The sequence below is a fragment of the Trachurus japonicus genome, chromosome 10 (assembly GCF_045865225.1).
Source record: "Trachurus japonicus isolate A0001 chromosome 10, Traja_1.0".
Lineage (NCBI taxonomy): Eukaryota > Metazoa > Chordata > Actinopteri > Carangiformes > Carangidae > Trachurus > Trachurus japonicus.
The window spans coordinates 12,274,838-12,291,006 of NC_140916.1; the positions used below are offsets into that span (position 1 = coordinate 12,274,838).

Genomic DNA, 16,169 nt, shown 5'->3' on the forward strand with positions numbered 1-16,169 from the left:
CCCATAGTCATTAACAGCCGTACACAACTGGCAACAGATTGCTGCAATATTGTGCAACTGCACCGATGCAGGAAGTATGTTCTGTCAAAGCCAAGGGTAATATTAAAATAATTTTAAGTTTCAGGTACTTTTGCATTAAATATAGATGTTCCAAGCCTCAGAAAATAAACGTTGCCTACTGTAAACAATATCTACACTGTTAAGGTCTAATTAAATGTGCAAGAGTGCCGTTTGCATAGTTACCCGACTTCTGAATGACTGCATAGTGTCTGAAGAGTAAAGAAAACACAACAGAGGCACTTCTGTATGATACTGTATTCCTGAATAAAAAAGCTGGGGAGAAGCCACTACTTTTTTTATATATATAAAAAGGATAGGAGATAGTAGTTATTGTTTTCATTTTGATCATGCAGTCCATATTTTAATACAGGTAGAGACTCGTCACACCCTTCATATTTCAAAACCCCCAGTGTTTACGAGCTCACTCCAGGTCATGTAAACCAGTTGGACTCAGTCATTTAAATGCTTCACATAAATTCCCGCCAGTCATTTTGTTTTATTGGCCACTTGTGCTGTAAAATTTAAATCAATGTCTAATTCAATCAGACATGGCACAGAATGATTCATTACACTGTAACTGACTTTTTAAGCTTGTAAAGTTTCCCCAATATCTTACACCAGAAAATTAAAGTGTAAATCAGATGTCACAATTAATCTCTCATGTTTGCTATCGGACTTTTAGAGGAAATTGCTCTGCTGCTGTTTCAAACTCCTGCAGTTTAATAATAACTTACATGATAAAGTGTCTAAGTGCCCTTTGACGTGCTGTTTTTTTGTCACATTTATTTAACTGGTCTAAGTTGTTGGCGGGACGTTACAGAGTGTGTTCAACTGAATGTGACTTGGACATTTAAGTGACCATGTAGAGTGTGTGGTCACTAGAGAGCATGTTTTCATTGTATTGTTTGTATTGTGTATTAGTACAAGCATGAAGATGTTTATTAGTGCCACAAGTGCAGGGGCAGTGGGAGGGTGGTGTGCTATGTGCTAAGAGTTGGTATCTGCAATGTATAAATACGAGGGGTGGGGGAATAAATCCATACAGCACAGTGTCACAATATTTTGCATGGTGATATTGTATTAATATACAAATGCGAAAAGAGATCTTAACAAAGTTTTTATTTCAAGTTTTCAAGTCATCATTTGCCGTTGAAAAAAAACGAATCAATCGCAGTATATGGCAGCATATGGAAATATTTTTAATATCGCAATAATATTGTGTTGAGACACAAGTATCTTGATAACATCATATCGCATGATGTACCTCTGGTGATTTCCTACCACTAATAAAAACTGTTTTTGTTATTGCCTGTCGGTCAGCCGATGTCAGTCATAGTTGATGAGTATCTGTATCATCCCCACATGCCAGCTTAATAAATATTAATGTAGATTAATTTAAACTCTAGCACAAAAAACTGTAATATTTCTTAACCCAGCAACAGGTGATCATAAAAGATAAACGTAATTGTTAAGATGCAGATATTTGAAACCCTAGTCACTTGCAAATAATGAAAATTAAATTTGAGATTTGAAAGGACCAGATTCTGACTTTGAATTAGGTAAAATAATATTGAATCCCAACCCTAGGCCTTAATAGGTAGCAGTGTGCTAGGAGGTGGACAATAAAGATCAGATATACAGAATGTCTTGTGATGTGAGATAATGATTACAAGATGAACCCTGAGATAAGTTAGCAGAGATGTGTCAGACGTTTGTCGACAATGAATGGATTTCATTTGGTAACATCTCAATGCACTGTGTTAAACAAAGTCTGACATGTGGGGACATTGCGGCGATGTGAAAGTTTGCCGTCAGTAACGACGAGGATCCTTCAGGACATACGAGACTGTTTTTTGCTTCAGAAGTGGTGACACTGCTCTTGTGTTTCTTAAAATTTTAAGCAGCGTGTAGCAGCAGCAGAGACTCACAGAGCCCTATTGAATGTCAGAGCCGCAGAATAGTTCAGGGATGTTTTTTAACTTAACGGAGCACAGCGCACAGTCTGCTCAGACAGTTGTAAGTCATTTCATTAGGAATTGGACTTGGTTTGATAATCCTTGCCCTCGCTGTACAGTCTGACTCGGTTTACGGTCGTCATTGAGGGGGAAACTGAGGCAAACCCCTCTTAACAGGGTCTTAAAGGCGTAGTGTGAGGTAATGTTGGAAGTGATAGGTTCTCCCTTGGGGTTGATTAGGCTCAACCCTGTAACTTTCACTTAATGGGATATGACCCCTCGGAGCCCCGAGTCTCTGACAACACACACACGCCCGGCCATTACTACCACACACAGGCACATAGACACACACACAGTTCACACAAACACACACACACCCCCTCCACCCCCTCAGCCCCTCAAACTCCCCACTGCACCAACTGCTGTTTAGTTTAAAGCGAGGCTGCCGGCAATTAACTGTGTTATGTCAAGCTTATTCTCTGGCTGTTGCTCGCTGGGTAAACTGTTCCAATTGGTCCCCAGCAGCCGACTCGGCAGAACAGTAAGTACGTGTCTGTGTTATCACAGCATGGTTTTAAAAAGCCCACTGAGGATCACACAGTACAGTGTAGGATTTCAAGCTGGTTAGCCTGTGCAGAGCTATTAGCTTATTGTTTTTTGCCTTGGCAACATGTTGGCGAAGTCGAAGGGGAAAAATACATCCTTGAATTCTGCACATTGTTGACATAACATTTCCGGGTGAAAAGAAGTTAGCTATGACTTCTAAAGTGCATTTTGACAAGAAGCATCCAATCACAGAGGTTAAAACTCATGTGACGCACTTAACCACAGGGCGAGAGCGAAAGATTGCAGCGTTGAGAAAACTGAAAACCTCCCACTTTGCAGCTCTATAAACCCAGTAGCTTATTGTTGCTAAGGTTCGGAAATTACAGTCAGTTGCCCTATAAAGAACATTTTACTTAATTTTTTTTTACATTTCTACTACAGAGCTTTATATAACAGAAACACTATATTTAACCCTGAGCCTATTTCGTGTCTGAATACTTTATCACATGAAAAATGCCCATGCTTGGTATCTTTGTTATTTTTTCACTTTAACCTACTTTATTAAAACATTGGGCCCACAAATACACAGAAATAATCAAATCCAAAAAAATATATATATCCCCCTGATCTAACCCCACTATCCTGTATTTATTACCAACTGTATGACAGATGTGCATTGAATCCCCAACGTCTCAGCTTCAGATATCTCTACCAACAGGAACTGTTCAGAAACCTGGATCAGGTGTTTACATGCCACAGTACGCTGGTCTCTATCAGAGTGCTTGTGGATAAGGACTTATCCAGGATATGATGTTGCATGTAACATATCCAGCACATAGCACCAACTATAAGTCACTTTGCCCACTAATGATAATTTTCATTTATCGTTAATGGTTTCTCGGTTATTTAATTTCAGTCACTGACAGTTGATACATAATCTTCTTTTCAGCGAAAGTGAAAAAGCAAGGGCTTTTTGGTTTAACAGCATGCTGTAGACAGATCAATCCAACCCAAAATCCAACCTCCTTACTAATTTCAATTTTTCAGTGACATAAAAACCTCTCCAAGTCTGTCTGGTTTCAGGATAATCAGGTCTGCCAGTGAGAGGATTCTTTCCATGAAGGATCTAAGCTGACATCCCCGCAGACACTAACTTGTGGACAGGAACATCCATATTTTCTTCTCATTTGATTGTGTTCCCACTTATGTAATAGGTCACCACAATAACAAACTGGGTTTTTTACGGTAAAAGCCTAATTTATCCGCCAGATATTAATCTCTAACTGTTGTCTTGCAATTTACCGCAGTGACAGGCAGACCTTTTAAATAAACACTGATGGTGACCGGAGCGAGGGAGGGCCATCGCTCTTGACGAGTGATGATCCCCCTCCACTATCTCCATGCGCTTGGAGGCCCAAACAGTTTATTTCGTGTTTGCAGTCACTTCCTAGGGGTTGTTAAGCTGATGTACAGTTTGACAGAAACAGAGGGAAACCAGATCATCGGAGGAAGATTGTTTTGACCTGATAAGTAGAAATGGGTACATTAGGGAGAAAAATGGAGCAAAACACTGAAACTGTGGGATTAGTCTTGTATTGCGTTTACACAGACAGATGCCACATGCTGCTAAATTCTTCTGTAAGAATGTGTGGGCCCAGCTATGCTCTCATTCAGTGACTAAAAGGAGCCACGTGCTTTATCCACAACTCATGTCATGTATAATGATGCATTTTCTATTGGAACATATTTTGACAAAATACTGGCACCACAAAGTCAGGATTTGTCTTAATCAAACCAGATTATCTTCATTTGCGGACAGAGTTTGTCCAGTTGTCACAAAGATTAAATGAAAAAAAAAAAAAAAAGTTTTGGCATTTCAAGGTTTAAGTGTTAGCACAATGACGGTTTGAACATCTGTAGCTGCATAACAACTGGCCGAAGCCCATCAGCTGATCAAGAAAAGCTGCACAACAATTACTAAATAGACCTTTTTTTCAGGGTTTATAGGAAACTGCTTTTTTTTCAAGGTCAAGAATGAACTTTACACATGGAAACAATGCTGCAGGTGACAGATTGTTTTCTTGGGATATTGATAATGTCATGTCTATAACATTGTTTAGGTTCATTAAGTTCAGATTAGGAAATGAGTGTGTGCTCTATAACAGTTGTTCCCACACTTTTTGACCTCGCTAACACACCCCCAATGCCCAACACATAAAAAAAGGCATTAAAAAAATTAAATTCATAGCCAGCTCTGCATTCTTGCATATGTGTGTGCTACTGTAGCTGTCACAACAAGCTACTTGCAGTTTTTGCCTGTTAGTTAGGCTGCTGGCAGGAGGTCAAGTGCATTCTGGGTACATTTTTTTGTTAGAAGGATTTATTAAAATGTTTTTTATTAAAGTTTACACATGATTTTCTAGAATTTTACTATTTACATTGTGAGTTATTTATTTATTTATTAGTAAAAATAGCGCTTCCATTACTTTTTTCATGTTGCGCACCCTCAAGGGGCAGCTTGCACACCACAGTTTTGGAATCCCTGCTCAGTAACAATGAATTTAAAGATGATTGTCTGTTTTTTTATTTTATTCCTGCTTATCTCTGATTTCTGCTGCACCTGATTGGTCCACTGTTCCCACTGACGTTACATCTTTTTAACTTACAGTAACGTACCTTCCTGGGCTCTTGGGCCACCATGTTAATGTTGGCTAATCTGACTGTGACACATGATTGATAACCTTTCCCAAGTGTGCAGGATCTAAAGGATTAGTTGTGTTTACCTCTAGTAGCATGCTGGGTACCTCGGCTGTTAATGACTGGAATTAATAACCTGCTGACGCCCATGAGACGGCCATGTTTATGTACGAGCAGAGACATGACAGCCTGGCCTGGACATTGAGTAGTTGTAAAAGTGTCTTCCCTTGCCCAGGACACTTTGTGTTTACATGTCCCCTATGTATGTGGCGGTAATATTTGCTTTTCGTTCTTTTAAAATTGTATTTTCTTTACCTCTGTGGATTGACCGCGAACATATTAGGGTCACAAAACTTATATTTTATATATATTTTATATAACTTTAATTCTGGGTTGGTGCAGTGTTTACATTTCCTCCTTGCCATGTATCTGTCTCTCTTTCTTTCTCTGCTTCTGGCCTTTTCCTCCTGCACACACACACACACACACACACACACACACACACACACACACACACACACACACACACACACACACACACACACACACACACACACACACACACACACACACACACACACAGACACAGTAAGGGGCATGAGAACAGGGTAAATCCCTGACAACTTCAATGAAACCTCACACAAAGAGCAAAACTCGGGGGGACGAGAGAAACGCAACACCGTACAGTAGCCTGACCTCCTCCAGCTAACATAGTCATGTATGCACCAGATAGCGGGCGTGGCCGCCTTCTTGCACAAAGCCAGAAATAAAGAGCGAAGCTATTGCTTTCAGCAGCAAGACCCCCAGGTGACCTTCCTCACCGACCCCGGCGTGACCCCATAGCGAGGAAGGAGAGAAGCAAAGCGCCTGGTATCAGTGCACAGGAGTCGAATGCACAGAGACGCGATCACAATAGGTAAAAAGGAAGGCGCTGTCATTGTGTGCTCGCACTAAATCAGCATGAAGGTGACAGTCCCAGTTCTTGGGCCTGTGTGCCCACCTTAAAGGCCGGCACGCTCATAAGTCAAACTGTTTTCTCCATCTGCACTCTCACTGTGAGTGTAGCCTGAAGACTTCGGTCATCCACATATTGTTTCTTAAGTATTTCTCTGCAGCTGGCCTGGTTTGTCTGTTTCGGGTCAAACAGAGGCTCAATGGCTTCGGGGTGCAACTGTACTAGACTTACACCGAGGAATGTGTCACATCGAGCTTTAATACCAGCTGGGAAAGAAAGCTCGGGGCCACTAAATTGATCATGTCCACTCTCAAACCCCCTGAGATGACGCCCCCCCCCCCCCCCCCCCCCCCCCCTCCATAAATTAAAAGATACGACAATCAGTGGACTCGGTGCAGCTGCGTTTGAAAGCAACATAACAACTGAATTATGCTTTGTTTTCACGTGTCTTTATGTGCGCCGTCGTCCTCGTACACTGGGCAGACTCCCTCCATCTTAACTCGAGAGTAAACAGTTATCTTTTTTGTTTAGGTTCTGACATGTGACAGTTAACCCTGTAGCGAGTGCTGTGTAACCACCATATAAATCTATCCATCTATCTTTTGCAAGTTTTTTTTTTTTCTTTTTTTCTCACATGTCACGCTGTGTTTCGTCCACAGTCGACCTGGAGCACATGAGGACAGTGAAGGCTGACAAACACCAGCGCTTCTGCCAAGAGAACAGCCTCGTTAGTCAGTTTGTGTCGGCCAAGACTGGGGACTCGGTGGGTACCAACTGGTTCAATAATCCAATATAAAATGTGTATGAGTGACTTTAATAATGCTTATCAATTATCTTTTCTTGCCTTCTCTTTCTCCAGGTTTATCTTTGTTTCCAGAGGGTGGCTGCTGAAATTCTTGGTGTAAAGCTAAACAAAGCGGAAATAGAGCAGTCCCAGGTGAGCTAAAATCACATCAAGGTTTATCTCTAAAATAATAATAATAATAACTTTATTTATAGCACCTTTAAAAACATACAATACAAAAAACATACAAAGTTCTTCACAAAACAACATAAGAACCAAGTCACAAATGCCATAAAACCATAAGAGATGGATTGCTCAAGCAATACAACAACACAGGCAATAGGAGAGAACCCGAAAACAAATTGAGACCAGGAGGACTTAAATTAAAATGCAGGGTGCAGTTGGTTAGATAAAATAATTAAAAATATATGATAAAAATAGAAAACATGGAATAAAAGAGCTAAAACAGAAGAAGGTGTAAAGTAAAACTAAGAGCATCTGAGTAAAACTGTGTGATAAAATAGATGATGATGAAAGAAGAGAATGAAAGCAAGTCTGTAAAAACTGAGTCCACACAGCTTATCTCCTCAGGCAGGTCGTTCCAAATCACACCAACATTTCTATTTAACATCTTGAGCTACATTTGAACTAGTTTAGATTTTTTTTTCTCTGCTCTGGATTTATGCAGCCAGTGTGTCTAAATTTAGAGCTGATTAGCAAAAGAGTGAAAGTAGCTGGTGATGTATGTGGGCTCATCTTTTTACGTGAACGGCTGAACTTAAGGGAGGTCACGGGGAGTGCGTTAGGTCAGTGGAGGTCGCCACACACTGTAAAGGACCTTTTGTTGTATAAACACGAGTTTGTTACGTCTGCCTCGTATGATGTCCTACCTGCCGCTGACGCTGCCCATCTGTAAATACGCCCACATTGACCACATTAACGCGTGAAGCCGGAGGTTAAAGGTAGGCAGTTGTAGGGGTGAGGAGGTTAGAAGCGGCCGTCTGATTTATTTGGTTTATCTCCCACCGTTTCGAGGCCCGAAAACAAAACAGGGTCTCAGCTTGCCAGCCAGACCGAGGTGCCCGGTGGTGGCAGCTGTAGGATTTACAAGGTCACCTCCCCCAGAGGCATTAATCCTCCGTCTGATATGACCGGTTGGAGCCACTCTGGCTGGGCAGTGGTTGATGAGCCTGGGGGCTACAGAGGGGTCAGGACCTCTGGAGAAGGGAGAGCATGTAGGGGAAGGACTGGACAAATTCTCAAGCCCCTCTCCTCTCTCCGACACCGCTGCTGACTGAATAGAAATGACCATCGACTAATGGAGCCGTCCATCTACTCTCCTCTTCCTCCCCTCCCCGCGAAAGCTCTGTCAATAAAGCAAAGTGCTTTAATCCAGGCTAATCATGGCAGACGAGTGGATGGATAGAGTTTGTTCTTCATGGGAAAGGGCTGAAACTAGTTCACTATAACACAAAACCTCACAATGTGAAGTGTTTTAAGTATATAAATGTGAATTTATGAACTTATCATAGAGTTTCATAGAAAATGCAACTCGGTAACGACCTCATTATGATGGGCTGCAGTCTCTGGGAGGAAAAATTACTTTTTGCCCGACTCTTTTCAACGCTATTCAGTAGATTTGTCAACACTAATTTTACAACAAAAAGGGACATTTCCAGAAATATTAAAAGCATTAGAATACCAGAAAAAAGAAAGGTGACAAATGTTTAGTTTTGTCCAAACAACAAACCAAAACCCGAAGATATGCAGTTCAAAATGATTGAAAACAAAAAAGTAGTAAATCGTCACATTTAAAGATCAGGAACTGGATATTATTAAAATGTAAAATAGTTCCAATAAAATTCTGTTTATTGATAAATATAGCTATTGTTTTAGTTTCAGTCAATTTCTATCTAGAAAAAAATACACACCACAAAAATTCATAATAATACAACACATATAAGTCTTATACTATTGAGGACTGGACCGACTGAGTTTGCGTCACCGATACAGAGACGAGGCTTTGAGCTCTTCGTGGCTCTGGGTCTCGCTGTGGGGGCCAGCGCAGTCTCATTATCAGTTGTCAGGTTCAGAGAGCTGAACATGAGGGTCACGACCCCTGACAGTATTATATCTGCCTGGCAGCCCTCTCCGTCATGGTCCTCTGTCTGCTGGATCAGATACACAGGCCGTGGATCACTCACTGACTCACCGACACCAGGCTTCGGCAGCTCGTTAATCAGACGGCCAACCAGGGCCTGGTATTCAGCCGTCTGTTGGCCTCTTCTGTGGTTGTTTAGCAAAAGACCCAACAGTGTGTTTTAGGATGTATATAAATCTATAAAAACATCAAATGTAGACAGATCAAAAAGGCTTGCTCCATGTTTTTTGTCTTGTTTTTGTTTCTTACATGTCTTGTTCATTTCTCTCACCCCACAACCATCTCATCTTTTCCTATTCCTTTCTGTCTTTGGTCTCTCATCTTCCTCTCCTGCTTTGGTCCTTTATCCTCTTTCTTTCTTTCTTTCTTTCTTTCTTTCTTTCTTTCTTTCTTTCTTTCTTTCTTTCTTTCTTTCTTTCTTTCTTTCTTTCTTTCTTTCTTTCTTTGTCTCTTTGCTTACCTCCATCACTCTGACTGCTCTGACACGTTGAACCTGCTCAGAGGATCGTGAAGGCTGAGCTGGTGGACTACCCACAGGACGAAGGCCCAATTAGACAAGAAAACACCCAGCAAAGCAAAATATGTTCTGTTCAGTAGCTGGAAGTATGTTTGTACAGTTAACACAGATATATTTCAGCCCATCTGTCATATATCTGCTAGAAACAGTAGCTTTGTAGAAACAGTAGTGGAGTCGTGGTAGTGGACGTATTTAGTGCCTGTGGTTCGGATTAGAATACAACAATATATGGTGTTATCAGAGAGGTTGTTGTATTTTGCTAAACTGTCCTATGAATCCAAACTATGTGCTCTTTTGGTGAGTCGGTTGAGATTGATGTAGTGAGAAAAACCCTTCATGATGGAAACAGACCTGACTCCAGTTTGACCTCCGTCTGGGTCAGGGCTACACAAACATTTTGACCAGTGTCTTAAATCATTGCCGGATTCTCACTGTTAAAGATTTAGACATTCAGCATGTGAGACACACAACTACTGCCAGAAAAGTTACATGAGAAGAGCTAGCGGCTCTCATAGCTATCAGTTAAAGAGGAACTATGCAAGATTTTTAACTTCATTAAACAGCTTTGGAGTAATTGTGATGGTTAAATAAATGACTTGTGACTGAATGGAGGCTCTTTGCCTTCCACCTAGCGTCGCCGTTGACCCGGTGTCCCAGCTCTTGTCTCTGCGGACACAAACGCACCCAGTAACCCATGATCTCTTGTTTATGACAGATAAGACTACATAAATATATATCGTATATGATAATATAACATTATCTACCGCTCCATTGATTGATTTCTCACCGGCTTTGTTGAAAACAAATGCACATGGCAGGAGAAGGATTAGCAAAACATCGGAAAACCAACCGGACTTGCATAGTTCCCCTTTAAATATCAAGCTATAGACGTTATCTTAGCATTACTACTGCACAAATAGGCCACTGTATGGGGCGGTGTTTAGCTCAGTTGGTAGAGCACCCGCCCCATGTGTTGAGGCTATAGTCCTCGCTGCAGGTGGCCCCGGTTCGAGTCCCGCGTCGGACGGCCCTATCCTGCATGTCATTCCCCCCATCTCTGCCTCCCATTTCCTGTCACACTCTCAACTGTCCTATCGAATAAAGGCATGAAAAGCCAAAAAAAAATATACTTTAAAAAAAACAAATAGGCCACTGTATTACTTAACTGGATTTTAACATCTAATATTTTGTACAGATTCATACAACAGACCTATTACTTCGCATTAGAGATACTGGGAAGTGGAGTTTTGGTGTTTTATCAAGCCTCTCTGTGCTCAGCTCTCAGTGCTTCTCTAGTTTCTACCTGCATCTCCCTGGTTTTGTTCCCTGTCTCTACTTTGAGCCTCATTCTCACTGTGATGATTTGACTGAAGATTTTTCTTAATTCCGTCTGTGTGTTTGCATCTTCTCAGCGTGTGGTGAAGGCAGACATCGTGAACTACAGCCAGGACTCCGTGACCAGGACAGTCAACCCCCCTCGCAGCTCCATGTGTGTGGTGCAGTGACCCCCCCCCACCTTTCCCACCACCCACGCACACACATAAACACAAATACGCACACACACACACACAACTAAAATGTAAAATTGTCTTCGGTCAGTATTCCTTACTTCGGGATTTTTGAGAGGGCGACTGAATGAAAAGTGCTGAGAGTGTGTTTTCTGTATTTCCTGTGTGTGCTCGTTGTTCGGGTGAGATGAAGAACAGACTGTGCTGTTTTCGCGGCCTTGGCCTCTTGTTCAGACATTTACAGTAGCAGAGAAGTTTTCTAGAGTGGTTTACCAAAAAAGGATGTGGGACCTCAATTTTTCTTTCAAGTTTACACGCAGCTATCCTTTTATTTCTACGAATCATTTTTAATATATATAAAAAAGACTCAAAGCAATTACTTGATTCACGTGTTATATGAATCTGATTGTCTAAAGGAGATATACATACAACTATAATCAGCAACTCTAGTATTTGAAAATATTTTTATATCCGCCCTCCTCTGCTATTAGGGACACTTGTGTCATGATTAGATTTGCTGCAGTACGTATATTTCTAAAGATAACATCATGGACACCTGTTGAATCTGTCTCTGTCCCTACGACTGCAGAGTGGATTCACGGTAAGAAATAATGGGACGTCGACAGGGAGTTAAAACCAAATGTTCTCTCATGACTTAGTGAGAGTTTCTTCTTTTATGTCTGTGTTGCTCCTCAGTTAAACAGAAATGGGAAGTTGGCGTTAAAATGCTGTAGTGGACCAAAATTAATCTCTGTTTTTGATTTGCCAATTAGGGGCTTGCACTAGCGGTGCTGTGACGTGAACTGTGTACTCTTATTTTACATAGAAATATTAAAGTTTTACAGTCTTAAAAACAAACAAAAACAATCAAGATTTACATTTTCTATTCTCTATTCTTCAGATTTTATCCAAATCATTTGCATCACCACCGATATCATCAGTAGTTTTCTCCGTTGTCTAGATGTTTCATTACGTTTGCTGGGTCGGTCCTGATGGAGAGCAGTTCAGATGATAAAGTTGATAAAGTGTTGATAAAGCTAGATGAATATGACTGAGTGAGTGTTGAACTGAACACCAGCTGAGCTGAGATGTGTAACATTTTATTAGATCTCTACGTAGCCTTATTCAACTGTCCGTTATAGAACAGAAGTTTGCATTGAAGAATGGCTATGATGCATAATTATGTTTCATAGGATCTTCATCTTGTCCACATTCTTTTAGCTCGATTTATTTACAGTTTGTGTACGAATAGAGACGACTGAGATACGTATTGTATGTTCAACCTGTTGTGTCAATAAAGTTTCCACGTGATAGTATATGTTGGTATGATGGGATCACTCTGGTGTCTACCTACCGATTTATATGCCATATGTGTAAAATATGTGTTTGTACAATAAAAGCAACCTCTGCTTCATTTCAAAGCTCCTTTCATTGATCAGAAATCATCACAAGGGATCCTGTAAATTCTGATGATGCAAACAAGATGTACGCTTAAAAAAAATTATGAATGTACAGTTTAAAGTGAATGTTTAGTTGACGGTATATACAGCAACACAGTTCTGTGTTTCAAAATAAAAATGCTACATGAAAAACAATGATTTGTATCTTTGCATCTTTGAATACATAATTTTGTGTGGTATTGTTTAACAGAGTCAGCAGGTCTGTGAAAGTCTTTCACAATGTTTGATTTTAAAAAGTGGTTAGAACAGTGGTTTCCAACATTTTTTGGCTTGTGACCCCATTTTTGACATGACAAATTTCTGGCGACCCCGCAATCATGTGACTGCACGTCAATCAAGATGCGCCAGGTCATATTTTTATATGCTGCATTTTATTTGAACTCGACTTATATTCGGGAAGGTGAAAGTATAGAAAACAGTTGTTTATGATTGTGTGTAATGTTTTTAATTATAATTAAAAAAAAAAAAAAAAAGTAGTTATTTTTACTAGACATTTCACCCTAACCCCACATGGGGTCCCAACCCCAAGGTTGAAAAACACTGGGTTAGAAGGTGAAATTACCATGTAGTCTTACATATATTCTTTTCGCTACCGAAAGAACTGAAGTTTACAAAATGTTGTCAGGAGATGTTACACACCTAGCCTACACATCATTTTGCAGCAGGAAGCTGTTTGATCCTGTTTCAGGTTCAGTCAGCAGTGGACAACTCCTGTAACCGGGGAAAGCAGGTAAAATGTAGGGCAATGGGCAACTTAAACCGAAATAAATTAATCATTCAATTACTTAATCAAATCCTTTAATCTGCCACTCATATGGGCTCTGATTACATTCATGTTATCATTTATATCTTAAAAGGAAATTGTCCCTTCTGGCTTGACATCATACTTTTGCACTACATAATTGCATTAGAGGTGAGAGAACATTACTCAGTAGTTCATTTTTTAAGCAGAAACCCTTCCCAACCATGATAATTTGCTGTTTTCTTTTGTATACTTTGTATCAACTGCACATCTGTCCCACAGACCAAAGTGAGAACTTAGGCTAAATGTCACGTCGGTCCCCGGGAATCAGAATTTAATTCGCTAAGCCATGCATGTATCCTGAATTAGCAAATGATGTTAGTTTGAGCGGTGTAGCTTTACCAGAATACGAACTCGAACTATGAATGTGCGCACTGTGCAGAGTTTCTCATTACTCAGCCTTTGTTAGCTTATTGCCGCATTTGGGCCTTGGTGTCACTGCAATTTTTCACTTGGTGATGATAATGTAAACCAACAGGAACAGGCCCCGGAGGTGCTCATGTGAGCAGCAGATGATGGGAACCGGACTATAGCTGATGAGGGCATTACAGATTAAGCATCCATGTGTTGAAATTTAAGCATAAGGACTGAAACTTGACCACCCCAGAGATCCCCTCCATAGAGTCTAAGCTAAGTCTCTGGTAGCTAATGAGCCACCTGGTCTTTGTTCAGTAAATCTTCACTGAAACGGCCCCTAAATCCACTCTGGACAGATGATACAAACGGCTTTATAAATGGTTGTAAGCTGTATTAATTAATCACCTAAGTAGTCCATCCCTTTGTTGCTGTCACACAACTATAAGAGGGTTCTGGTTTTGGGTTTAGCCTTTTTTTTTTTTTTTTGGCTGAGTCAATGTCACTGAAACCCGCTAATGTATCCAGAAGGATTAAGTGCATTCAAAAGCGCGGAGACAAACAAAACGAAGGCGATATCTTTACGGGAACATTTTCATTTTATCCTCATACCCAGGTGTTGTTAAATGTCACCGTCTGTCTGTCTGTCTGTCTGCTGCAGAGCTGCTACGAGCAACGCTGGGACTTAATGGTGAATGAGGCGGCCCAGCTGGGGTCATTCCAGCACACGTGCATTGTTTCGCTTGAGTGGACGTCTTAGGAGTCGTCTCTGCTGAATTTTTGTCAAGAGCTGTCACCGACGCTGACAGGCGAGTCTTGCCCTTGGCTTTGCTGCTGTTTAGACAGGTGTTTTTGCAAAGAAAACAACTGCAGCCCCCCCCCCCTGTTTCCAGCTCAGACTCTCACAACAGAAGACGGAAAGGGAAGAGTATCGCAGCTCGGGTAATGCCTGAGGAGGGTGAGGCGTTTGACAGATTAGTGAAAGTCAAGGGCGATTTCCATCAGAATGAATTTGTCTGCCTGTTTCTTTGGTCTGCTCCGTGTGAATCATTGTGTGTGTTGGGTGGTTTAGGTGTTTGCTCACTCTCCGTTTGGGTACACATACCTGGAGTAAACAGACAAACTGTACCATGTATTTGTTGATATTTAGCTAACCACTGTGACACCTTAAATTTGCTCACTACTTTGTAGTCTCAGAATAAGTTTTGCTCCCTCACAAAACCAAAACACTTCTCTTCTTGCCTCTTGAGCTGAGAGAAAAGTTTTCACTTCAGTTCAGTGGGCGCTTTTTGCTTTTTTGTATTTCTCTTTCCTCTTCCTCACTGTCTGTGTTTCTCATTGCCGAAACTCTGCGATGACAGTCTCAAAAAGCCACACATGACAAGCTGGTAAGAGGGCCATAGTTGTGGGCTGTGCTTTTTTTTTCTCTTTTTTGTGTGTGTGGGCAGAACGGAGCCAACACCCTCGTGATTACCCACTCACCCTCTTCCGTTTTCCACCTGTGCAGAGTGCCAGACCCACAGCGTTGAGGGAGTAGGCAGGACTGAGTCAACCCCTATGATGAGCTCCAGTCCCCCCGGTCCCCACACTGGCTCCTATTCTCTGTCAGAGAGCAGCGGGCCAGACGGCAGCAAGAGGAGTGACAGGCTAAAGCAAGGCAGGGAGAGAGCCAGCAAGCGCTCATGGTTCCCAGGGTACTTCAGACGTTTGCTCTCCTCCGTTGTCTGTGGGTGTCCCCAAGTATGAGAGCGTTGTGTTGGTAGATTGTGATCTGAGAAGTCTGCTGCGCGTCTGGTTTGCAGACGGCAGCGGCCTGAGCAGACAGACGGGACTGTCCCGGTAGGTGCCGTGTGTCTGCTCCGCCTGAGAGGCACATGATTTATTTTAGGGGCAAGGATGTGGGCATTCAGAGGGGTCATATTTATAGTCCGTTGGTCGGGTTGAGAAGATGTGCCAGTAAAAGCACAGATTCTGAAAAAGAGGCATGGGGACAGAAAACTTAAAGTCTCCCTCTTTAGAGGCCATGGATGACTGCTATTTCCAGTGGGCTGTAATGAATAGCACTTAAAACTGAAAAGCTCTTGTATCAGATTTTAGATGGAGAGGGGAAAGGGGGGTGGGGGGCAATGAGAGCAGTAAGAGCAATAACAAAGCAAGAGCCTCTTTGCTGAGTGTGTGATATCCTTTCAATAAAAAAAAAACACACAGGTGGTGTTTAAGCTTTTGACAAAACACTACAACCATCATTTAAGAATGACCTGTAATGATAGACTGCTACTTGCTGACCCATGTTAAAGGCACAGTCCACTGAACTTCTTTTGAGGCCTTTTGAATATCAAATACACACGGCTCTTAAAGTACCTCACACCA

At 41.5% G+C, this 16,169-nt stretch overlaps 1 protein-coding gene across 2 annotated transcripts in view; it reads left to right on the forward strand.

Moving 5' to 3' along the window:
• rab28 (RAB28, member RAS oncogene family) overlaps positions 1-12,778 on the forward strand; it is a 30,151-nt gene extending 17,373 nt beyond the window's left edge. Inside the window, exons 5-8 of one of the 2 annotated variants that reach the window (XM_085789304.1) lie at positions 6,873-6,976; positions 7,073-7,150; positions 9,660-9,761; positions 11,088-12,778. In XM_085789304.1, coding sequence (XP_085645430.1) covers positions 6,873-6,976; positions 7,073-7,150; positions 9,660-9,755 — 278 coding nt within the window. In that variant the 3' untranslated portion in view covers positions 9,756-9,761; positions 11,088-12,778. The remainder of the gene's footprint in view (positions 1-6,872; positions 6,977-7,072; positions 7,151-9,659; positions 9,762-11,087) is intronic. The other variant, XM_085789305.1, reaches the window with a different exon arrangement.
• The last annotated feature ends 3,391 nt before the right edge of the window (positions 12,779-16,169 follow it).